The sequence below is a fragment of the Hordeum vulgare genome, chromosome 4H, assembly GCF_904849725.1.
Source record: "Hordeum vulgare subsp. vulgare chromosome 4H, MorexV3_pseudomolecules_assembly, whole genome shotgun sequence".
In the NCBI taxonomy this organism is placed as follows: Eukaryota; Viridiplantae; Streptophyta; class Magnoliopsida; order Poales; family Poaceae; genus Hordeum; species Hordeum vulgare.
The window spans coordinates 494,122,504-494,146,944 of NC_058521.1; the positions used below are offsets into that span (position 1 = coordinate 494,122,504).

At 51.3% G+C, this 24,441-nt stretch overlaps 1 protein-coding gene across 3 annotated transcripts in view; it reads left to right on the forward strand.

Moving 5' to 3' along the window:
- The first annotated feature begins 2,749 nt into the window (after positions 1-2,749).
- The window catches only part of LOC123449114 (rho GTPase-activating protein REN1-like), a 33,260-nt gene continuing 11,568 nt past the window's right edge, over positions 2,750-24,441 (forward strand). Inside the window, exons 1-16 of one of the 3 annotated variants that reach the window (XM_045126202.1) lie at positions 2,750-2,862; positions 3,554-3,659; positions 4,397-4,507; positions 6,177-6,299; positions 6,540-6,576; positions 18,812-18,888; positions 20,267-20,334; positions 20,417-20,495; positions 20,761-20,905; positions 21,627-21,734; positions 21,906-21,983; positions 22,237-22,292; positions 22,383-22,452; positions 22,640-22,724; positions 22,918-23,161; positions 23,269-23,481. In XM_045126202.1, coding sequence (XP_044982137.1) covers positions 4,472-4,507; positions 6,177-6,299; positions 6,540-6,576; positions 18,812-18,888; positions 20,267-20,334; positions 20,417-20,495; positions 20,761-20,905; positions 21,627-21,734; positions 21,906-21,983; positions 22,237-22,292; positions 22,383-22,452; positions 22,640-22,724; positions 22,918-23,161; positions 23,269-23,481 — 1,419 coding nt within the window. In that variant the 5' untranslated portion in view covers positions 2,750-2,862; positions 3,554-3,659; positions 4,397-4,471. Of the gene's footprint in view, positions 3,286-3,553; positions 3,660-4,087; positions 4,189-4,396; positions 4,508-6,176; positions 6,300-6,539; positions 6,577-18,811; positions 18,889-20,266; positions 20,335-20,416; positions 20,496-20,760; positions 20,906-21,626; positions 21,735-21,905; positions 21,984-22,236; positions 22,293-22,382; positions 22,453-22,639; positions 22,725-22,917; positions 23,162-23,268; positions 23,482-24,441 lie in introns of those variants that run through there. The other 2 variants (XM_045126203.1, XM_045126205.1) reach the window with 2 other exon arrangements.

The window sequence follows — 24,441 nt, forward strand, 5'->3', positions numbered from 1 at the left end:
TCGACGCTGCTCCTCTGACTCGGGCGTGGCCCTAGCTCCACGCGCCGCCGCGCTGGGGGATTGTACTTTTCACTGAGAGCTGGGAAAATAAGCTAAGCTAGACAAAAGAACTGGATGACTTTTTTTCATTAACTTATTTCTACGGCAGCTTTTGTGAAGCTTATTCCTATCGCAGTTTATGCATAAGCTGGATCTCAAAAGAACTGGCCCACCCTTGGTCTTGGACTTGTGTTTGGTTGTTGGGTGGGCTATCAGCGGCGCAAACCTTCGTCCCACCCGTGCTATTTGTCACGCATGTACGGGTAGATATCGTGCATTGCCTGTGTTCCTCACGGGTGGACTGTCTGTACGTGGGTCTTGTTTGAGTACTGTGCGACCGTGAAGGGGATCCGAACATGGCTCGTATGGAGATGGCAGGAGTTGGCTTATCTAGGACTCCACGATCAGTATCTCTGCCATTGCCTTGGATCCTGTAGAGTATCGTTGCCAGGTTTTTGTATCGGCACCAATATCCCAAGGCCATCAGATGCCCACTAATTCTTATTATTATCTCACATTGATGGGTAATAATAATGCTCCCTTTGACCTAAGGTACATCCGTTTAAGCGATAAGTAAGAGCATCTACAGCCAGACATCTTAAATATCTGTGCGAGCTGTCCGGTCACAAAAATTCGATCCAGACAGGTCTCTTAAACGCTCAGGTTGATCGGCACCCCTTATATCCAGTTTAAATATGGGGTGGATATGAAGAGCCCGTGCACGTCTGCTTTACAGGTCTAGTCCCCTATCGACCCCATCACCAACACCAACACCCACACTGACCAACACCCCTCATATCCAACCCAAAAATGGGGCGGATATGGGGAGCCCGGGCACACCCGCCTGACAGGTTTGGCCCATCATCGACCCCACTGCCATGTCAACTCCGCCCACCACGAACCCACTAAATACCCCAATCTAAACACCCTAGACATCTGGCAGTTCACCCTCTGTCCGCTCCACTTCCAATCCCCCACCTTCCGATCCGATGGTCAGCGGCGGAAGCAGCCTCGTCGGATCGAACATCGATGTCGAGGAGGTGGCCCTCCGCATCGCGTTGCGTCGGCCGCTGCATGACCAAGGTGAGCCCCGATGGCGGTGGATCTGCATCCTTCGGGGCCGTCACACGCTGACTGAGCGCCGACGACGGTGGATCTGCATCCTTCGGCCCGTCGCACGCCGACGGAGCGTCGACGACATCGCATGCCCTTCTCGCGAGGCACGCAGCTCTGCTGGCTCCCGTTCCTGTCGGTCCGCTTCAAGTCAGGTATGCCGCCCACCTCCACCACCTTCTGCTCCGGAAGCGGTGCCGGGCCACCGCTGGGTCCTCGCGCCCTCGTCGAGGACGGGGCAAATCAGGATGCCGGAGTCCGAGGCGCGTGCAGCCCGTCGCGAGCGGCAGCGAGAGAGGAAGAGGGGGGGGGGGGGCGTTGGCCGCGTGAGGTTCGACCTTGAGCGTGTCGGTCGACCCCGAGAACGCGCTCCGACTGGCCATCCAGTTATCGGAGCGCGAGGCAGCGAAGGAGGCATCGGCGAAGGCGAAAGCGGCCCGCCACGTCAAGGAGCAGGCCCGCCTACTACGCAGGCTGTCCGACTTGGGCTACAACTCCGACGAGGAGGACGACAACGCCGCCTTCACCTCTGGCTTCGATGACGATGATGACGTTCCACCACACGCCGACGCCTACACGGAGGATGTGCATAGCTGCGTGGACGACCGAAAGAGGGGAGGGGCGGCAAGGAAATGGTTATTTCCTTCGCTCTTCCCCGTCTTGTGTACATTTTAATTGCTTAAGTAGTCTCTAGTATGAATTTGCCGATGAATTCTGATGGACTATCATCCTTTTGTTCGGCGAAGCAATCCGATCGGATGGAAGATGTTGATTTTTTTTTGGGATGCGCATATGAAAGACGTATCTGGACGCATACGCGGGTGTTTGAGGGGCCGTAATTGAGATGTTGTAATACTATTTTGCTTTGAAATGAAATCATTCGAGTATCCTCGTGGATTGATCATTGGCGATCGATGACATGTGCAGAGGGCACGTGAGCACGGACGGAAAGTGCGTGGCATCCGGGTCGGGACGGGCTCCATGCACCCAAGAAAAAACTGTAATAAAGTGACGCATGCTATGGCGGCGCTAGGTGTGTCGGGTGTCGTCGGTTCTGGTCTCCTATGACCAGATGATGTATCAAATGATGTGTGGTGGCTAGCGATATTGCTATGCCTGCTGTTTAATATAGTAGTGCTGTTAAAAAAACAAAAAGGACAAAAGGAACAAGAAAACAAAATTTCCAAGCACAAGGGCCCACTACTAGATACTGCTGCCCGTGGGCCCCACGGCAGAGCCTGTCGTCCCGTTAACGACATGCCTCCCACCACTCCGCCCGCCCCGCACAGAACCGAAGCATCCTCTCTCGGGCGTCCCGTCATCCTCCGCCACGCGTCCCCGGGCGCCGGGCGGACGGCCCGGATCGCTTGACCCCGTCCGCGCGCCGCGCGTCTCGCCCGGGGAAAGGAGCGGCGGAAAGGGATGGGACCGGGGGCGACGCCCTGGCATGTGGGCCCCGGCGGGATAAGGCCCCACCCCGCAGTGACACGTCTATTTCGTTGGGCGCTCGCTCCCGTTCCAAAACAAGTCCCCCGGAGAAAGTGCGGGCGAGAGGGAGGAGACGGGAGAAAAATAGAACGGGAGGGGGAGAGAGACAAGGGGAACGGGGGAGGGAGATAAGGGGGGAGGAGGAGGAGGAGGAGGAGGAGGTGGGATCGATGGCGTGCCCGCCGCTCTGAGATTGGTTTCCCGATCGCGTTCCGGCCGCAGGTGAGCCCCCCCACCCGCATTGCATTGCCGCCTCCGTTCATGCTCGCTCATCGGTGCATTTTCTTTCTCTTTCTGCTCCGGCGAATGCCCCGGTTTTTCTAGATAGAGGAGCCGCATTGCCCCGCTTCGCGGTCCCTCGCCCCGCTCCGCGCCCCTCTAGATCCGTTCCCCCGTTTGCTTTCGCAGCTGCGCCGTGCTAGGACGACTGCCTTGTGATTTCTGGAGTCTGGCTTGTGAAAAATGCAAATGTTCAAATCGATTTCTTCATCGGATTGGTCTCCAGTCTGCCTGAATCCACGCATTTGATACGCGTGCGATGCTCGCCGATAAAAATCGGCCTGACTCTGCCTCCTTTTTCTTTTCTTCTTGACAATGCGCATTGGTTTCTCTGGTGCCGGTGCATGGAGGAGGTTTGGGTTTCAGGTTTCAGTCCTGTCAGCCGGCCGTGCGCCTTGCATGCCTTGTTTCCCAAATGTATTTTGCTTTCGGTCATAACTCATTGGCATGGACGGTACCTCCTGCCGTCGGTGCATGTGCATCTTTGTCTGAATAATCTTGCACTGCTTGCAGGACACGTACCGGCAGTAATACTTCATCTTATTTAGCAGCATCAAACTTGTATACATTGTATGATTGTCTCCATAGTGTATCAAAATCTTACTTCTGTTTCCTGTGCTGCGTAACGTCCCAGGTCCAGCCAATGGCTTAGATATCTCAAGCTGTTACTTATGGTGGATGAGGAAAACCAACTCCAACTCTTGAAGAATTAAAAGTTTCTCCTGCTTCAGTTTCTACTGGTACATCCAAATTCTTGCAAAGCAATGCCTTCAGGATCCTGGGCACACGCCTTATTTCAGAATGTCTATCACATTTTCTCTTGGCTTACTTGACGATTATTATGGCTTAATGACTTGTACATAGATTGAACTAGTATTTACAGAAGGGATTGGACAATGTAATCGGCATGCACAAATTTAAGTTAACTAGATAATACCCTGCACATTGCTGCGGGAATCGGTTGCAATATATTTTGAGTGGTTTGATTGTATGAAACATGAGTAGTTGAATTCAGAACATATGAACTAAAACTAAAACACATATTATATATTGTATTTGATTATTGTGTAGTCGAAACATATATTGAATATAAGTGGCATAATACAATGAAAAAACTTTTTCTCATGCATGTTGAGTGGACCTTTGATGAGGTGGCATGTGTGATGAGGTGGGATGTGTGCATGGAATCAACTAATAGTGGATTTTTTTCTCATGCATGTTGTGGTGGACCTTTGATGAGGTGGGTGTGTGCATGTTAAGATAATACAGGTAGTGGGAATGAACTATTTGGGTATATAGGATGAGTAGAATCAGAATACATTTAGCTGTAGCTCTGAATAGAGAGACATCTTTATCCAAAAACTCGACAAATTAGTGATTCCTTCCGAATTATGGTGCTATATAATGCTATTTATTTTATAATTATCATGAACAAGCCTCATGGATTTATTACGAGTAACATTGTACATTGCATCAGCCGTTGAGAAACATCAACTCGTTGGTGGGACAAATCATCCTGAGTTGTTTATAAGTCAGCTACTTTGAGAAGACAATGTCAGCTTCAGAGTTCAGGATTCCTTACCAGCCAGTAAGATTGTCATATGATTCAATTATACATTCTTTTTATATTCTCCATGTTTCTTATCCGTTCTAGCATTTCCACAAAGTATTCATTGGACCCCACTGTTTAGTCACTTTATCAGTTGATTTTAATTTTCTTCCAGATGATACCAGACAAATATAATTATTTTGCAAAAAAAAAGTGAGACAAAGAGCTCACTTTGGTTGATCAGTGAGTTGTTGACCAGACCAAGATCACTTTGGTTTATCAAGTAGTGTACTTGACTAACAACAAAATTCTGCAATATGCATTCCAGTGAAAGACATGCCAAATGAAATGAAATTATGGTTCATGACATTTGGGTTGTGAATAAAATAAGCAGGCTGACAATGGGGGGCGCTAGCAGTAAAATTCTATTAAAACAATAAGAGAAATGTTTAGAGTGGAGCTGTACAAGCAGACTTACAGTATTTTCAAACGTTTTTGGGCTGGCATTGTAGACTTTTGAGGAGTTGATGTGGCTCCACCGTGCCTCATCTTTGCTTCTCCTTTACTGGCAATAGAACAATTATTCTTTGTAGATGTGTTTCTAATGCATAGATTCTATGATTTAATCTCACTGTACTTTTGTTATTAAGAGTCATTAGACCGTTGATAGGCATAAAATATTACTCCCTCCGTCCCAAAATTCTTGTCTTAGATTTGTTTAGATATGAATGTATCTAGTCAAGTTTTAGTATTTAGATACATCCATTTCTAGACAAAGTTAAGACAAGAATTTTGGGACGGAGGGAGTATCATTTATAGACACAAAATGCGTTGTCTGGATTCTAGAAATCAAGTTAAACCCTATCTTGTGTTTTTAATGAAATATATGTAGGGACTACCTTTTGACTACCTCAAAGAAAATATGTGTTGTTATTTTCTAAAAGAAAATAATTACCTTTATGTCACTTGGACAATATGGTGCCTAGGTAGCCTTCATATTTGTTCAAGTATATGGGGGATTGCCCAAACTTCTCCATCAGTTCAGACTTTTGGTTCTACTAGTTCGTGCATGAAACTTAATATGGTATTAGGCACAAGAGTTCTTGGGTTCAAGTCTCGGCTTTTGTAATAAAAAGTTTTTCTTGCCCTACCCTCCTTTTGTCCACGTTTAGGCCTTCTCAAACCACATGTGAGAGGGGGTGTTGGAGTATATGTGAATTGCCCAACCTTCTCCATCAGTTTGGACTTTTGCTTCTACTGGTTGGTGATGAAACTTAGTACTTATGACTTCCTTAAGGCGAAGTGTTCTAAAGAAAAGTATTTTAGTACAAAAGGAGGCGATAAAGATAAGAGATAGACTAAGGGAGATTTCTAAATTTTGTCAAGGAATGGTAACCGTAGATATGAATATGTAGTGCTTCCATAGCACCTTTATCAGTAACAAAAGACAAATGTTCTGTTGTTAATATCCTCTATTGTTGATTCAGTTGATACAATGTGCACATAAATCTGCGCATGTAAAAGTTTGCTCGTTTTAGTTAATCTCAAGTTCTACCTGCCTTGTTACTACTCCCTCTGTAAACTAATATAAGAGTGCTTAGATAACTAAAGTAGTGATCTAAACGCCCTTATATTAGTTTACGGAGGAAGTACTTGTTTGTTGCTTTATGCTAAGTACTTACCCCACTTTGTTTCATCCTTTTGATAGGTATCATCTTCGCAGCCTTCGGAGAATGCAGGTCAGTTCAAGATATGCCGATGTGGGGAGGGAGACCCGAACTCCCAGACTGGTGAAGGGGATAGTCCACCAACCGCATGTCCTAACTGCCAGGTTTGTTGGATCAACTTGCACTCAAAGTTTATGTCACACTGTTCTCCAAATGACCTCAAGCTTTGGCAGAATGTCTCTCTATAGATGTTTACATATGCCGTGTGACTGCTACACATAGCTGCAACTTCATATTTACTATAAGTCTATGAGCATGTTTAGAATGGAAGTCTTTAAACTGCTATTTCAAAATCATGCTATTAACTCAGAATGATGGTGTCAATTTTGTATATCTGTTTGCAGGTTCTTAAGAGTGGACATTTACTGCTTTCATCTAAAGGTATGTTCGGATGGCTAAATTGTGGTTTAGCATCGCTAGATATATGTCTCTCTCTCTTTTACCTGCTAGACGTTACATCTAAACAAGGTGTTTGTGGTCAGGACTACGTTCAGAAGACCTCCAGTTCATATATCTATTAATAGGAATGTTTTGTCCTTCCAATGAGATACTATAATTAATATGATTGAAGCACAAAAGAACTTGCCTGAAGTCACACAATTATGACAATGAAGGCCTACGACGACCTATAGAGCTGCTCAAAGACCTCAAGCACGTCCTGCTTAATGGTGCTCCAGCACGCTCGCAGGAATTCCGCGGTAAAGCCGTCCGGCCCCGGTGCCTTATGCGCCGGCATGCGCCGCACAGCCTCCCATATCTCGTCGGGGCTGAACGGCGCCTCTAGGCCAGACAGATCAGCTGGCTGGATTAGGTGCTCAAAGTCCAGCGTGTGGGCACGGTCAGCCGCTGTGCCCAGCAGCCCGTCGAAGTGGGCAAAGGCCGCCTGGGCCATCTCGTCGTGGTCGCTGATCGTCTGCCCATCTACAAGCAAGCCGTACACTCTGTTTTTCTGCCGCCGATAAGTGCATTGCCTGTGGAAGAAGCTCGTGTTCGCGTCGCCGTCCGAGAGGGAGGAGATGCGAGCGCGCTGCCGGGCAATAGTGCGCTCAAGCGAAGCCAAGCCCAGGTAGGAAAGCTTGGTCTGCTTGCGCAGCCAATCCTCTGATGGGGAGAGCGTGCGGGTCTCCATGGCTTGGTCGAAGCGCAGGATAAGCTCGCGGGAGATGGCAAGCTTGTCCCTTATGTTGCCCGTGGACTTGGCGCTCCAGCTCGTGAGGGCGCGGCCCGTAGCCTGCAGGCGACGCACCAGCCGCCTGAAGGGGTCTGGGTCGGACACCGAACCCCAGGCCGCAGCAACCGTGTCGTGGAAGCCGTCGAGGCGCATCCAGAACTCCTCGAAGTGGAAGCGCTTTTGAGCTGATGGCATGGGCGAGCAGTCCAGGAGCAAGGGGCAGTGATCGGAGACAACGGATGCCAGGCATCGGAGGTGGCACTCGCCATGACTGTCCTCCCAATCGGTGGTGCAGAGCACCCGGTCGAGGCGCACGAGCGTAGGAGGGGATTGCTCGTTGGACCACGTGAAACGACGCCCATTGAGGTAAACCTCCTTGAGGGCAAGGTCGTTGATGACGCGGCGGAATCTACCCATCATGCGGTGGTTCACGTTGCCTGAGCTTTTGTCCGAGGCACGACATATCGGTTGAAGTCCCCACACAACATCCATGGGCCGGGCTAGTATCGCGAATGTCGCGCAGCTCTTGCGAACAGCAATTTGTCTGTCGCTTTGGGGCCCGTGAGACCGTGGTGAGCCACCGGGGTTGCCATTGGGCGCGCGCACCTTCGCGTCACCGCGTGCTGCGTGAACGAAGGTCGAGAGGCGTGGCAGCCCTGGTTTTCCAACCGAGGAGAATGCCGCGCGCGTGCCATCGGCCGGGAGGTAAGTTGACCCATCAAATTCAGACCCAAGCGTTTCCAGCACAACAGACGACGAGATCAAAGCCATCTTAGTTTCTTGCAGGCATACAATAGATGCGCGGGTGGTACAGAGTAACGATCGAATCGCGCAGCGCCTGGCGCGTGAGTTAAGGCCTCTAACATTCCATACAACAATCTGCAAGCCGTGATCCATGAGCAGGGTGTCGACGCGTGGCGAGCGGCGCTGCTAACACGCACTGGCTGCCGCGGTGCTGGGCACGGCCGTCAGACAGGCCGGGAGCTCCCTGTCGACGAGGGCCACGATAGCCTGCAAGACCGACATCTGCAGTGGCGTGGCGAATAGGTCGTCGTAGGCCTTCATCGCAGCAGCGGAGATGGGCTGATGGATGCCAACTATGCCAAGGGTCGTTGTAGGCCTTCATCTCAAAAGCGCTTCCATGCCATCAGCTCAAAAGCGCTTCCACTTCGAGGAGTTCTGGATGCGCCTCGACGGCTTCCACGACACGGTTGCTGCGGCCTGGGGTTAGGTGTCCGACCCAGACCCCTTCAGGCGGCTGGTGCGTCGCCTGCAGGCTACGGGCCGCGCCCTCACGAGCTGGAGCGCCAAGTCCATGGGCAACATAAGGGACAAGCTTGCCATCTCCCGCGAGCTTATCCTGCGCTTCGACCAAGCCATGGAGACCCGCACGCTCTCCCCATCAGAGGATTGGTTGCGCAAGCAGACCAAGCTTTCCTACCTGGGCTTGGCTTCGCTTGAGCGCACTATTGCCCGGCAGCGCGCTCGCATCTCCTCCCTCTCGGACGGCGACGCAAACACGAGCTTCTTCCACAGGCAATGCACTTATCGGCGGCAGAAAAACAGAGTGTACGGCTTGCTTGTAGATGGGCAGACGATCAGCGACCACGACGAGATGGCCCAGGCGGCCTTTGCCCACTTCGACGGGCTGCTGGGCACAGCGGCTGACCGTGCCCACACGCTGGACTTTGAGCACCTAATCCAGCCAGCTGATCTGTCTGGCCTAGAGGCGCCGTTCAGCCTCGACGAGTAATGGGAGGCTGTGCGGTGCATGCCGGCGCATAAGGCACCAGGGCCGGACGGCTTTACCGCGGAATTCCTGCGAGCGTGCTGGAGCACCATTAAGCAGGACGTGCTTGAGGTCTTTGAGTAGCTCTATGCGCTGAGAGGGCGTGGATTTCACAGGCTCAACCAAGCACTGCTCACCTTGCTGCCAAAGCGCTCCGATGCTCACAAGCTCGGCGACTACCGTCCGATCTGCCTGATACATATTGTGGCTAAGCTCTTTGCGAAGGTCCTCTCCCTGCGCTTGGCACCGATGCTCGACGGCCTAGTGAGCCGCTATCAGAATGCCTTCATTGCCGGACGTACACTCCACGACAACTTCGTCCTAGTTCGGCAATCCCTCAAGCTCCTGCACCAACTGGGCGCGCCGAGGATCATGCTCAAGCTCGACCTCACCCGGGCCTTCGACTCCATATCTTGGCCCTTCCTCTTTGAGGCCCTGCACCAATATGGCTTCGGAGCGAGGTTCTGGGAGTGGCTGGCCATCCTCCTCTCCTCGGCTAGCACCCGCGTCTTGCTGAATGGCGTGCCGGGACCCCCGATCTGGCATCGCCGCGGGTTGCGACAGGGTGACTCGACATCCCCGCAGCTCTTCGTGCTGGCCGTCGACACGCTCAGGCGCCTCATGCAGCGGGCGCTCCAGGCCGGCATCCTCCGGAGACTCCACCCCCGTCGCAACATCCCGGCTATCTCACTTTACGCCGATGATGTGATACTGTTCTGCCATGCCTCGACCGACGAGGTCCTCGCTGTGAAGGGCATCTTAGGGATCTTCGGCTCCGCTTCCGGCCTGCTCGTGAACTACGGCAAGAGCTCCGCCACCGCACTACATGGAGATGAGTCGACAGCCGAATCACTGGTGATTCTGGGCTGCCAGGCAGCGGCTCTGCCCATCATGTATCTGGGTATCCCCCTCTCCACGCGCCGCCCCACCGCGGCTCAGGTGCAGCCCCTAGTCGACAAGGTGGCCGGCCGCCTACCATCATGGAAGGCATGGCTCATGAACAAGGCCGGGCGGCTGGCGCTCGTCAAGTCTGTGCTCAGCGCCATCCCCGTCCATCAGATGCTCGCCCTAGCGCCCCCGAAGAAAGCTTTGAAGCAGCTTGAGAAAATTCAGCGTGGGTTTCTCTGGGCCGGGCGCGAGGCGGCCCACGGTGGACACTGCCACGTGAACTGGCGACGGGTATGTCGGCCGCTGGAGTACGGCGGCCTCGGTGTCCGAGACCTAGAGCGCACGGGGCTGGCCCTTCGGCTCCGATGGCTATGGCTCTCACGGACGGACACTACCCGAGCATGGCACGGCCTGGACCTGCAGTTCACCCCCGAGGAGTATGGCCTCTTCTATGCCTCCACCACCATGCAGATTGGAGATGGATCGACTGCGCTCTTTTGGGAGGACAGATGGCTCCTCGGCCTCTCCATCCGCGAGCACGCGCCCTCGCTTTACATGTGCATCCCCAAGCATCGCAGAAAGTCCAGGACGGTGGCAGCAGGCATAGCCGGCAATGCCTGGGCGAGGGACATTCACGGCACCATTGGCCTCCAGGAGATTGGGCAGTATCTCCAGATCTGGCTGTTGGTGTCCCGCATCACCCTCTCCGCAGAGCCGGACACGCTCTCCTGGAAGTGGACAGCCAGCGGCAGCTACTCTGCCAGGTCCGCTTATCTTGCCACCTTCCACGGTTCGATCACTTGCCGGTCCTGGAAGTTGATCTGGAAGGGTTGGGCCCCGCCTAAGGTCAAATTCTTCCACTGGCTCGCCAATCAGGACCGCTGTTGGACTGCGGAGCGCCTTGCTCGGCATGGCCTAACGCATCACCCTCGGTGCCTTCTTTGTGACCAAGAACCGGAGACGATGCAGACCTGCGCTCTTACGCCCATTCGCGAAGCGAGCCGCACGGATCATATCCTGGCTGCGACTACCGGCACCTGTGCCCGACCAGGACGCCTCGCTGCAGGACTGGTGGCTACGCGCTCGCGATGCCACGCCTCACCCGCTCCGCAAAGCGCTGGCCTCGATTGCGCTTCTCGTGCCGTGGATGCTCTGGAAGCATAGGAACGCGTGTGTATTCGACCATGTAACCCCATCGCTAGTAGAGCTCGCCGATGCGATCAAGGACGAGTCCAGGAATTGGGCGCAGGCAGGGGCCAAGGGGCTTAGGGTCACCCTGCCACCCACCTGGGACGTGCACTGATCTGGTTGTAACACCTTTGTACTAGCCTCCTAGGAGGTTGTCTCCTCCTCTTTTCAATACAATGAAACGCAAAGTCTTTTGCGTTTTCTCAAAAAAAAAATCTTAATAATATTAGGGGCTTAGCCCAAGTTATCTTAGAGTCCAAGTTATCGAGATTATATAAACCGATGTAAACAGCTCTTTTGGAATCAAGCAATAAGACAATTCTATGGCCCGGCTCCCAGAGGAGCCGGAACCCTAACCCTAGCCACCGCCTCCTCTACTCGCCGCCTCCTCCTCCCTACGCCGAGACGGCGCCGTCGCGCCGGCCGCGGCGCCCTCGTCTCCTCCAACCTCCCTCCTACCCTTATAACCTAAGGCAGGGGGCCGCTAGAACCCTAGTTTCTACCAGTTTGGTATCATGAGGCTCTGGTTCGATCATGTCATCACCGCCGCCCTCCCCGTTGCGTCGTCGTCCCCCACCACCACTCCAATGATCACCACGCCCAGCGGGCCGCACCTGCCTGCGCCGGCCTCTTCTGCCGCGCCGCCTCCGGCCGTCCTCACCCCGGAGGAGCTGACATGTGCGATTCGCGACCTGGCTACTGCCGTCCAGGGCATCCGGCTATACCTGGCCGCGCCCTACGGGCCGCAGCCGACCGCGCCACCACCAGCCAACGCCGGCCCGTCCTAGCCGCCCTAGCAGCAGCCCCTGTTGGCGGCAACCGTCGCGCTGGCCTGGCCGATGCAGCCACCACTACATCTGCCTCTGCCACCCTCGGTGGGGCTACGACAGCCGACCCTACAACCGCCGCCGCCGACTCCAGCCACCTCCGGGCCGGGCCCGACCGCCGCGCCAGGGGTGCTGCTCAACCAGCTCCAGTTCCCCCCTCCCCGTCGCCGCTACCGACCTGGGTGACCGAGTCGTCACAACCGGTCTATACGACGGCCTCGGCACCGCCGCACACCCAGTACGACGGCCCCCCCAGCTTCGCCGTTCCCAACGGGTACCCGGCGCAGACCCCTCCATTGCTCCGCGCCGACGAGCCATACCACCAGGGCGGCCCTAACCACACGCCGCCGCGCTTCGCCAAACTGGACTTCGCCACCTACGACGGCACCGAGGACCCCCTGAACTGGCTCAACCAATGTGACCAGTTTTTCCGGGGCCAACGGACACTGGCGTCGGAACGCACTTGGCTCGCTTCGTATCACCTCTGAGGCGCCGCACAGACGTGGTACTACGCTCTGAAACAGGACGTTGCGCAAGCAGACCAAGCTTTCCTACCTGGGCTTGGCTTCGCTTGAGCGCACTATTGCCCGGCAGCGCGCTCGCATCTCCTCCCTCTCGGACGGCGACGCAAACACGAGCTTCTTCCACAGGCAATGCACTTATCGGCGGCAGAAAAACAGAGTGTACGGCTTGCTTGTAGATGGGCAGACGATCAGCGACCACGACGAGATGGCCCAGGCGGCCTTTGCCCACTTCGACGGGCTGCTGGGCACAGCGGCTGACCGTGCCCACACGCTGGACTTTGAGCACCTAATCCAGCCAGCTGATCTGTCTGGCCTAGAGGCGCCGTTCAGCCTCGACGAGTAATGGGAGGCTGTGCGGTGCATGCCGGCGCATAAGGCACCAGGGCCGGACGGCTTTACCGCGGAATTCCTGCGAGCGTGCTGGAGCACCATTAAGCAGGACGTGCTTGAGGTCTTTGAGTAGCTCTATGCGCTGAGAGGGCGTGGATTTCACAGGCTCAACCAAGCACTGCTCACCTTGCTGCCAAAGCGCTCCGATGCTCACAAGCTCGGCGACTACCGTCCGATCTGCCTGATACATATTGTGGCTAAGCTCTTTGCGAAGGTCCTCTCCCTGCGCTTGGCACCGATGCTCGACGGCCTAGTGAGCCGCTATCAGAATGCCTTCATTGCCGGACGTACACTCCACGACAACTTCGTCCTAGTTCGGCAATCCCTCAAGCTCCTGCACCAACTGGGCGCGCCGAGGATCATGCTCAAGCTCGACCTCACCCGGGCCTTCGACTCCATATCTTGGCCCTTCCTCTTTGAGGCCCTGCACCAATATGGCTTCGGAGCGAGGTTCTGGGAGTGGCTGGCCATCCTCCTCTCCTCGGCTAGCACCCGCGTCTTGCTGAATGGCGTGCCGGGACCCCCGATCTGGCATCGCCGCGGGTTGCGACAGGGTGACTCGACATCCCCGCAGCTCTTCGTGCTGGCCGTCGACACGCTCAGGCGCCTCATGCAGCGGGCGCTCCAGGCCGGCATCCTCCGGAGACTCCACCCCCGTCGCAACATCCCGGCTATCTCACTTTACGCCGATGATGTGATACTGTTCTGCCATGCCTCGACCGACGAGGTCCTCGCTGTGAAGGGCATCTTAGGGATCTTCGGCTCCGCTTCCGGCCTGCTCGTGAACTACGGCAAGAGCTCCGCCACCGCACTACATGGAGATGAGTCGACAGCCGAATCACTGGTGATTCTGGGCTGCCAGGCAGCGGCTCTGCCCATCATGTATCTGGGTATCCCCCTCTCCACGCGCCGCCCCACCGCGGCTCAGGTGCAGCCCCTAGTCGACAAGGTGGCCGGCCGCCTACCATCATGGAAGGCATGGCTCATGAACAAGGCCGGGCGGCTAGCGCTCGTCAAGTCTGTGCTCAGCGCCATCCCCGTCCATCAGATGCTCGCCCTAGCGCCCCCGAAGAAAGCTTTGAAGCAGCTTGAGAAAATTCAGCGTGGGTTTCTCTGGGCCGGGCGCGAGGCGGCCCACGGTGGACACTGCCACGTGAACTGGCGACGGGTATGTCGGCCGCTGGAGTACGGCGGCCTCGGTGTCCGAGACCTAGAGCGCACGGGGCTGGTCCTTCGGCTCCGATGGCTATGGCTCTCACGGACGGACACTACCCGAGCATGGCACGGCCTGGACCTGCAGTTCACCCCCGAGGAGTATGGCCACTTCTATGCCTCCACCACCATGCAGATTGGAGATGGATCGACTGCGCTCTTTTGGGAGGACAGATGGCTCCTCGGCCTCTCCATCCGCGAGCACGCGCCCTCGCTTTACTTGTGCATCCCCAAGCATCGCAGAAAGTCCAGGACGGTGGCAGCAAGCATAGCCGGCAATGCCTGGGCGAGGGACATTCACGGCACCATTGGCCTCCAGGAGATTGGGCAGTATCTCCAGATCTGGCTGTTGGTGTCCCGCATCACCCTCTCCGCAGAGCCGGACACGCTCTCCTGGAAGTGGACAGCCAGCGGCAGCTACTCTGCTAGGTCCGCTTATCTTGCCACCTTCCACGGTTCGATCACTTGCCGGTCCTGGAAGTTGATCTGGAAGGGTTGGGCCCCGCCTAAGGTCAAATTCTTCCACTGGCTCGCCAATCAGGACCGATGTTGGACTGCGGAGCGCCTTGCTCGGCATGGCCTAACGCATCACCCTCGGTGCCTTCTTTGTGACCAAGAACCGGAGACGATGCAGCACCTGCTGCTCTTCTGCCCATTCGCGAAGCAGGCCTGGCACGGGATCATATCCTGGCTGCGACTACCGGCACCTGTGCCCGACCAGGACGCCTCGCTGCAGGACTGGTGGCTACGCGCTCGCGATGCCACGCCTCACCCGCTCCGCAAAGCGCTGGCCTCGATTGCGCTTCTCGTGCCGTGGATGCTCTGGAAGCATAGGAACGCGTGTGTATTCGACCATGTAACCCCATCGCTAGTAGAGCTCGCCGATGCGATCAAGGACGAGTCCAGGAATTGGGCGCAGGCAGGGGCCAAGGGGCTTAGGGTCACCCTGCCACCCACCTGGGACGTGCACTGATCTGGTTGTAACACCTTTGTACTAGCCTCCTAGGAGGTTGTCTCCTCCTCTTTTCAATACAATGAAACGCAAAGTCTTTTGCGTTTTCTCAAAAAAAAAATCTTAATAATATTAGGGGCTTAGCCCAAGTTATCTTAGAGTCCAAGTTATCGAGATTATATAAACCGATGTAAACAGCTCTTTTGGAATCAAGCAATAAGACAATTCTATGGCCCGGCTCCCAGAGGAGCCGGAACCCTAACCCTAGCCACCGCCTCCTCTACTCGCCGCCTCCTCCTCCCTACGCCGAGACGGCGCCGTCGCGCCGGCCGCGGCGCCCTCGTCTCCTCCAACCTCCCTCCTACCCTTATAACCTAAGGCAGGGGGCCGCTAGAACCCTAGTTTCTACCAGTTTGGTATCATGAGGCTCTGGTTCGATCATGTCATCACCGCCGCCCTCCCCGTTGCGTCGTCGTCCCCCACCACCACTCCAATGATCACCACGCCCAGCGGGCCGCACCTGCCTGCGCCGGCCTCTTCTGCCGCGCCGCCTCCGGCCGTCCTCACCCCGGAGGAGCTGACATGTGCGATTCGCGACCTGGCTACTGCCGTCCAGGGCATCCGGCTATACCTGGCCGCGCCCTACGGGCCGCAGCCGACCGCGCCACCACCAGCCAACGCCGGCCCGTCCTAGCCGCCCTAGCAGCAGCCCCTGTTGGCGGCAACCGTCGCGCTGGCCTGGCCGATGCAGCCACCACTACATCTGCCTCTGCCACCCTCGGTGGGGCTACGACAGCCGACCCTACAACCGCCGCCGCCGACTCCAGCCACCTCCGGGCCGGGCCCGACCGCCGCGCCAGGGGTGCTGCTCAACCAGCTCCAGTTCCCCCCTCCCCGTCGCCGCTACCGACCTGGGTGACCGAGTCGTCACAACCGGTCTATACGACGGCCTCGGCACCGCCGCACACCCAGTACGACGGCCCCCCCAGCTTCGCCGTTCCCAACGGGTACCCGGCGCAGACCCCTCCATTGCTCCGCGCCGACGAGCCATACCACCAGGGCGGCCCTAACCACACGCCGCCGCGCTTCGCCAAACTGGACTTCGCCACCTACGACGGCACCGAGGACCCCCTGAACTGGCTCAACCAATGTGACCAGTTTTTCCGGGGCCAACGGACACTGGCGTCGGAACGCACTTGGCTCGCTTCGTATCACCTCTGAGGCGCCGCACAGACGTGGTACTACGCTCTGAAACAGGACGAGGGCGGCATGCCCCCTTGGGAGCGTTTCCGCGAGCTCTGCCTCCTGCGCTTCGGGCCCCCGATCCAAGGGAGCTGACTGGCGGAGCTCGGCCGCCTTCCCTTCACCTCCACGGTGCAGGACTTCGCCGACCGCTTCCAGGCCCTGGCGTGTCACGCACCCGGCGTGTCGGCTCGTTAGCGGGCCGAGCTCTTCGTTGGCGATCTGCCGGATCATATTCGTGCGGACGTGGAGCTTCGGGGACCGCAGGACATCCATACCGCCATGTACTATGCCCGCGCATTCGAGCAGCGGGCGGTGGCTATGCAGCAAGCGTTCCCGGCCCAGGCACCTCGCCCACCCCCTCAGCCGGCTATGTCTGCACCCAGCCGGCCTGACCAGCCGACGACAGGGACTCCTGCCACAGCAGCAACTCGACCGTTCCGTCGGCTAACTCCGGCCGAACAACACGAGCGTCGTCGACAGGGGTTATGTTTCAACTGCGACGAGCCCTACGTGCTAGGCCACGTCTGCCCGCGCCTCTTCTACCTGTAGGCAGACGACTATGTCGCAAAGGATACAACTCCCTCCGTGCTTGCCGAGGCGGCGGCCCCGGCGTCAGCCACCGCTCTCGTGGTCTCCCTCCATGCCCTTGCCAGCGTACGAGCGGAAACAACGATGATGTTGCTAGTGATGGTTAATGGGGAGCGCCTCTTAGCTCTCCTGGACACGGGCTCTACGCACAACTTCCTACCCGCGTCTACTATGCGTCGCTTGGCCCTCCAGCCGACGGGCGGCGAGTAGCTCCGAGTTACCGTGGCTAACGGTGACCGTCTCCGTTGCCACGGAATTGCGCAGCAGGTTCCCATCCTCATCGGCGACGAGTCCTTCGCCATCACGTGCGTCAGCATCGACTTGGGTGACTACGACTTCATCCTCGGCGTCGACTTCTTGCGGACGCTCGGACCCATCCTTTGGGACTTCGACACACTGACCATGACTTTCTGGCGTCAAGGGCGCATGGTGCAGTGGAAGGGCGAGGGTGGCACTTCTCTAGTAGTTCCCTCTCAGCTGTGATCGCCATAGCAGCCTCCGAGCCGCCCCTGTTGGCTCATCTCCTGCAGCGGCACGGCGACCTTTTACCGGTGCTCCTTGTTCACAAGCCCGAGGGCTTGTGGTGTTTCTGCCTCGATTACCGTGCTCTCACTGCCACGACGACGAGGGTCAATTTTTCTATACCGGTCATGGCGGAGCTCCGGGAAGAGCCGCAAGGGCCACACTTATTCCCTACGCTCGACTTGCGTTCCGGCTACCATCACGATCACTTCCAGTTTTTGGTGATGCCTTTCGGTCTCTCCAATGCGCCGGTGACATTCCAGGCCTTGATGCACGACGTACTTCGGACCAGCTCAACCCTCCAAAGGCACCTTGGGAGCAGCTCAAGGAATTCCACCAGCATTTTCTAGACATCCAGCTCGAGGACGAACTGTTTGCGCAGGCGGGGAGAAATGTTATGACCAGAGGCCCAGTTAGCCAAACTGGCCCAGTTATCTTAATAATATTAGGGGCTTAGCCCAAGTTATCTTAGTTATCTTAGAGTCCAAGTTATCGAGATTATATAAACCGATGTAAACAGCTCTTTTGGAATCAAGCAATAAGACAATTCTATTGCCCGGCTCCTCCCTAACCCTAGCCACCGCCTCCTCTACTCGCCGCCTCCTCCTCCCTATGCCGAGACGGCGCCGTCGCGCCGGCTGCGGCGCCCTCGTCTCCTCCAACCTCCCTCCTACCCTTATAACCTAAGGCAGAGGGCCGGTAGAACCCTAGTTTCTACCAGCTAATCATATCATTTATCATGGAGCTTTTACAAACATGATGACCATTAGACGTTACTTGTATTACTGTATCATATTCTAGCAGGTAGGATATTAGCCAGTTTGCTGAACTATATTTTGCAAAGTATAATAATTTTTACTGGGACATTAAGTTAGAACTCGCTATGGTTCAACCTAGTCGCTCTTGTACTGGATACTAAAAATCTAACAACATACTATCTGTTTATTTCTCTGATGGCCTGGGGGTATAATAGGGCTTGCTTCCCCATAAAGTCATATGCTTAAAAGTTTGTGCATAGCGTAACATGTACTTCTGTAAAATGCGTGGTCTGTAGGCTAATCCAATTGCTTCACAATCTTGATACCTTTAAGCTGAATGAAGAACAAAGCCAGCCAACAGACATGGTTCATGATTTTTACTGAAATTGTCAAGGAAATTCTGTTGCGGTTTAATTAAGTGGATCAGAATATTTCTATTTATAACTCCATATTTTGCATAAACTGTCATTTTCTTATAATTGATCACCTTTACTTTAATTTTAAATCTAAATATTTGTAGCCACACTATTCTTCATATTTGATTATCTGTGATACGTAACAGGGATTGGTTGGACAACATGGAAAAAGCGCTGGTTTATTCTTACAAGGGCATCATTAGTGTTCTTCAGAAGTGACCCTGTAAGATACATTGCAGTACTTTGCTGTGTTTCTTTGCATCAGCTATTCACTCGTAAAGCTCCTGTGATTGACTTGCTTTGTTATCCAAGCTTAACACAAACTTTATTGTAACAAAGCAGACTAAAGGTCTGCACAGCATTAGATTCTAAATCTGTTAGTTGACTGCTCAATTGGGTTATCTAATTCTTGTAGCAAATGCTTGAACCTTATTTATTTTCCATGAAATTTCTATTACCATGATTTATGTGGGGAATTCCCTATGCGTGCCGCATGGCCTAAGAAGACCAGCAACTGCCGCTAGCTCCAGCCAGTACAACCAATTAAGGACAAGATACTATATGGTTTGTTCCTTAGATTGGAATTGGGTTATATTTATATGTAGAGGACACAGCGCTGTTATGTTAATTAAGCAATGAAATAGCCTCACATCCATTTCTCTGTTCTCTCACTCGCTTCTCCTAGCTGTCCGCTATGCTATCCCACCCCTGTAGTTGCCAGCCTTGTTCCACAGTTAGTACCTCCAAGATCATGATCCCAAAGTTTCCAACAGTGATTGAAAATAGAGCGTTAAGTATACTTAACTCGTTGTTTACAACACCAGTTATATGCAATTTCCGATTTGTACCATCGGTTAATCAATAACACTAGAAAATGCGTGCGGTCCTAGGGAAGCTACCAATCTGCCATTTCTTGTTGTAGAACTGATGGGTGTGGTGCCATATACTGATTAATAGCACATGCAAGTTCGTGTGAGTCTTTTTCTGTGCTCATGGTGATTAGTACTATAAACTATAATGTAGTAATTTATCTGCAAATTCATTTTAAGTGCAGCTAACAAAAACTTTATATATAACCTGAAGTCTTTCACAAAATGCTTCGAGGAAAGAATCAGAAGTGTATATACTTAATCATTCTGTATACCTTGTTATCTGATCTGCTTGTTAAGGTTGAGTAAGGGCATAATTAAAGTACACAGGAAAGAATCAGAAGTGTATATACTTATATCAGCTAATGGCATCTTATTGCTCAGATATCCCAACAAATTAGTGCCTACTTTTGTCTAGGTCATAATCCTAATACAAACAGTGATACTTGCACAATTGAAGGAGTGAATCTGAATGTCAAGTGGGATATAAATTCTCTTTTCATACTATTAATTGGATACCAGAAGTGACAGAAAGCAAATAGTAAAGGCAAGGATATTGTTGACTGTTATTGTCACCATTTTTTAGGGGGTGAACATGATTGCAGAACTAGTACTACTGCTGAAGCATACATAGTTCTTTTAGGATTCTTCATGACATTTATGGGCAACAATAAATATTAGTATTAGGCCTCTAAATATGCCAATTGCTTCTATGTTCTGCTTTATTTTCAGAATGCACCTCCCAGAGGGAATGAACCAGTTGTTACACTTGGTGGAATCGACTTGAATAACTCCGGAAGGTATGCATAATTAAAAAAATCTGAAAGGGGAAATTTCCTTTAATGATATCCAATAAACATATAATTTTGATAAATGTTTCAGTGTTGTAGTCAAAGAAGACAGGAAACTTTTAACAGTGTTATTTCCTGATGGCCGCGAAGGGCGTACTTTTACTCTGAAGGTTGGTTTCATATCTTTCAAAATTCCTGTCGTACTGATCTTTGTGTTCCCATTGGGACGATTGCCATTTCTTAGTATTGTTCTTGAGGATCAGTAAATAGCGGGGCAACAGGGCTGGCTGTGGGACTGGAGGGGTGGAACGTGGCAACCCTGGTTGTGCTTTGTGTGTGTGTGGGGGGGGGGGGGATCGTTTGATTACTCAATACTACTATCATACCTGTGTGGCACTGTTTAGGAATTTAATGGTGCGATTTATCTCCAAGCAGGCAGAAACTACGGAAGAACTCAATGAGTGGAGAAATGCATTAGAGAGTGCTTTAGCGCAGGCACCAAGTGCAGCGAGTACAGCGGGGCAAAATCCAATATTTAACACGGATGGAACAGAATCTTCTGAACCTTCAACTGAACAGTGTAAGCTATGTTAACTTTCATCAAATCTGCACAAGCTGGGCTAACATCTAAGCTTTGGTGGTATTTTGGGCTAATGGTTTTTATATAAAAATAGACAAGTTACATTGTGGCTGTATTTATGAAATTCTTCATGTCAATCTTTTCATACTTCATTCTTGTTGTTTGATCACACCTGTTTTCGTTTCATTTCAAATATCTGGCGTAGTATGTTCCAGACTTCCAGTTTGGTGTTCAACTTCATCGTTCACTACTTGAAAAAAAAACTAATCACTTCCTAAACGTGTTAATGGTTGAGAAATTCAGGGGCACTGGAAAACTGAAGTTTGTAGGATAAATTCCAGTTTGGATGTCATGTCTCTAGTCCTACACTAACACTGCACCCCACTGTAATAGACACAACATAGAGATGATGAGCCCGTAAGGATTTATTTTCTTGCTTCGTTCCTGTATGCACTTGATCAGGGCATGGGCAATCACTACTTACGTGAAGATCCTTATTCCTTCTATTGTTCATTAATATTTAACTCAGCTGGATTCTGCTGTTGCAGAAAAACTGCATTATGCGGATCGGTTTATTTTGTATGCCAATGTCAGATGCCATACTATTTATTGCCATTCATTTATTGAGTCAAATGTATAATGTCTAATTTATTTTTCTTTCCCACATCTGTGTGTGCTTATGTGGCACTGGAATAAGCAAGTTATATTGTTTTGTTTGCAGCGGAGGATAAATCATCTGTTATTGGAAGACCTGCACAGTTTGCACTTGTAGAGGCTGATGGTAGTCCAGCTTTCCTGGAGAAGGCCTTGAAGTTCATTGAAGATTATGGTAAGTGTTTTTCCCTTATTGTGTAATATCAGTACACTATCCGGACCGACCTGCGTTAGGTTTAGTTTTATGCTCATATTTACCTGGTGCACATTGAAAGCAATCATGTGGAAACATGACATTTAAAAATCTTGCCGTTCAGTAACGAGCAGAAAAACACTGTGTTTGTAGGTGTCAAGGTAGAAGGAATCCTCCGTCAATCTGCTGATGTTGAAGAAGTCAAACGCAGATTTCGTGATTATGAAAAGGGTGATTTCCTCTGTTCTAACTTTTTTGTTCTTATTTAAGATGTTTGGCAATTTAGTGTCGCAGGAAGTTTTACCATTGTTGAATTGAATCTTTAGAAAACATTTTTTTTCTTTGCCCTGCACTTTCACAAATATTTTCTTTGGAGATACAACTATTTTGGACAACGTCTGAGAATTTTATGCCTGCTGGTTCACTTGCGTTAGCATATGTAATGTATACTGTTTAAAGCTGCATCTTTAACTGATTTTTGTAGGAAAGAAAGAGTTCTCCGCAGAAGAGGATGGACATGTTATTGGTGACTGTATTAAGGTGTTTATTTGGCAATGCTAACTCTGATGTCACAAGGAATATACTATGTTTATATATTTTTTGTAACATTTGTTTTGCTCCAAACTACAGTGTATTCTTCGAGAAATGCCAGCTTCGCCAGTTCCTGCAGCATGTTGCACCGCGCTGGTTACAGCTTACCGTAAGACTGGCTCAGAACTTTATTTATTATTGAAGAACAATAATGCATCCCTGAGCCTAAAAGAACAGATTTATAATCCCAATAACTATCTTTCATGAGTATGTACCAAAAAATCAGCACCAGTACGCCCTTGGAACATTTTTATTTGTTTGGAGCCATAAACTGATAAAGACAAGTTATGGTGCAGGAACTGACAAGACGAAAAGACTTGATGCTATAAATAAAGTTGTATATGAAGTTTTCCCGGAACCAAATCGGCAATTACTGCAGAGGTATTTACCTAGGATGCTTTTGTTTCAAATTTTATCACCAATAGTGTTGTGTCTTGGATTGTCATTCTGTAAGAATACGTCCTCATCCGTTTACATTATTCTAATGGTTTGATGATGAGTTAAATTTAGCCTGCACAGCAATAACAACATCAAATTCCACCAATGGATACCAGACTCATCGGTTTTCTTTTAGGATCCTTAAGATGATGATGATCGTTGGATCACACAAAGCTGTGAACAGGATGTCTAATTCCGCTTTGGCGGCTTGTATGGCACCACTCCTTCTTCGTCCTCTTCTTCTTGGTGAATGTGAAATTGATAAAGACTTCAGTATGGCTGGGGATGGTTCATTCCAGCTGCTTCAAGCTGCCGCTGCCGCGAACCATGCTCAAGCTATTGTTATCATTATGCTTGAGGAATATGATCAGATATTTGATGTATGCCCTTTCTTCCCTTGGCATGTTCTTATTTATTTATTTACTTTTTGTATTAGGTTCTGCTTTAAGTTATGTCATGAATACTAATTCAGCAGCTACCTATATAGGAAATAGAAGAAGGTTCTTCGGAAGCTTATACTGAGTCTGACGACGGTGATGTTGACAAGGAATATTCCACAGATAATGAAAACCATGATGAGGATGGTTCTTATGATTCTGGTGAAGATGACATTGAAGAAGACTTGGATGATAATACCGAACACTCTTCTGGCGGCAGTGAATGTGATGGCAATAGTAGAATCAATGCCAAACGTGACAAGGTATGCTAACTGACAGCAATAGTACAAATTTCAAATATTATAGATGTGGCATTCCGAGTGCTTGTGTCAGAAGTTACTGCAAAAAGCGTGTTTCCTTGGGAAAAAAAAGAGAGGATAGGTCAGCTTATATTCAATGAAAGAGACTATGGATGATCTTCCCTTGAAAATGTGATAGTTGATCTACTTATCAAGATTAGTTTCACTTTTTCCAGTCAAATTTTACGGTGAAATCATACATTGAATATGTTCGCTCATCCGATAGTGTCTTCTCAATGTGCAACTTGTCACTGAAGTTCCTTTCTGAATCTGGTAAATGAATATTCTGTTTAAAGGCTAGTATTTTGGTGGTCGGACCAAGTAGTCATAAAGATGAATACATTATGCTTTCATATTTGACTTGCCCACGGTTTCATCAGGTGCATGCTGGTAAGAAGTCAACAGTTAATTCAGGGTTTTCAACATAGCTTAGAACTTGGTGTAAATTTCTTACATAGCTTAAAGCTTAAAACTTAAAGTGCCCTTCTGAGGGTTTGTAAAAACTCTTCTTTCTATCAATGCATCAAAATGCAAGGCTTTTGCATTTTATTGAAGAAAACAGGGACTGCTTATTGCTATATATTTCAAATATATTCTTGAAGTTTGTCTTTCATTCTTGTATGAAAAAACCTTGGTCACACTCTCAGTAGCTTAATGGTCTGGGATATGATATTGAAGAAGACTACTTCTAATACAAAATGGCACGCATTTGGGTGTGTTCAAGGAAAAAATACTACACTTTAGGCCCCCCTTGCATGAAGCCTCAAATAACTAACTCATGTGCTTCAAACACACAGATTGGGCAAAACTATGGCTTTATGCTCTGACTTAATGCACTTGTAAAATTCTTTGTCTCCCTTACAATTCATCTTGCTCAATATATTAAAAACAATATCTCTGGCACTGCATGTACTGACAATGGTG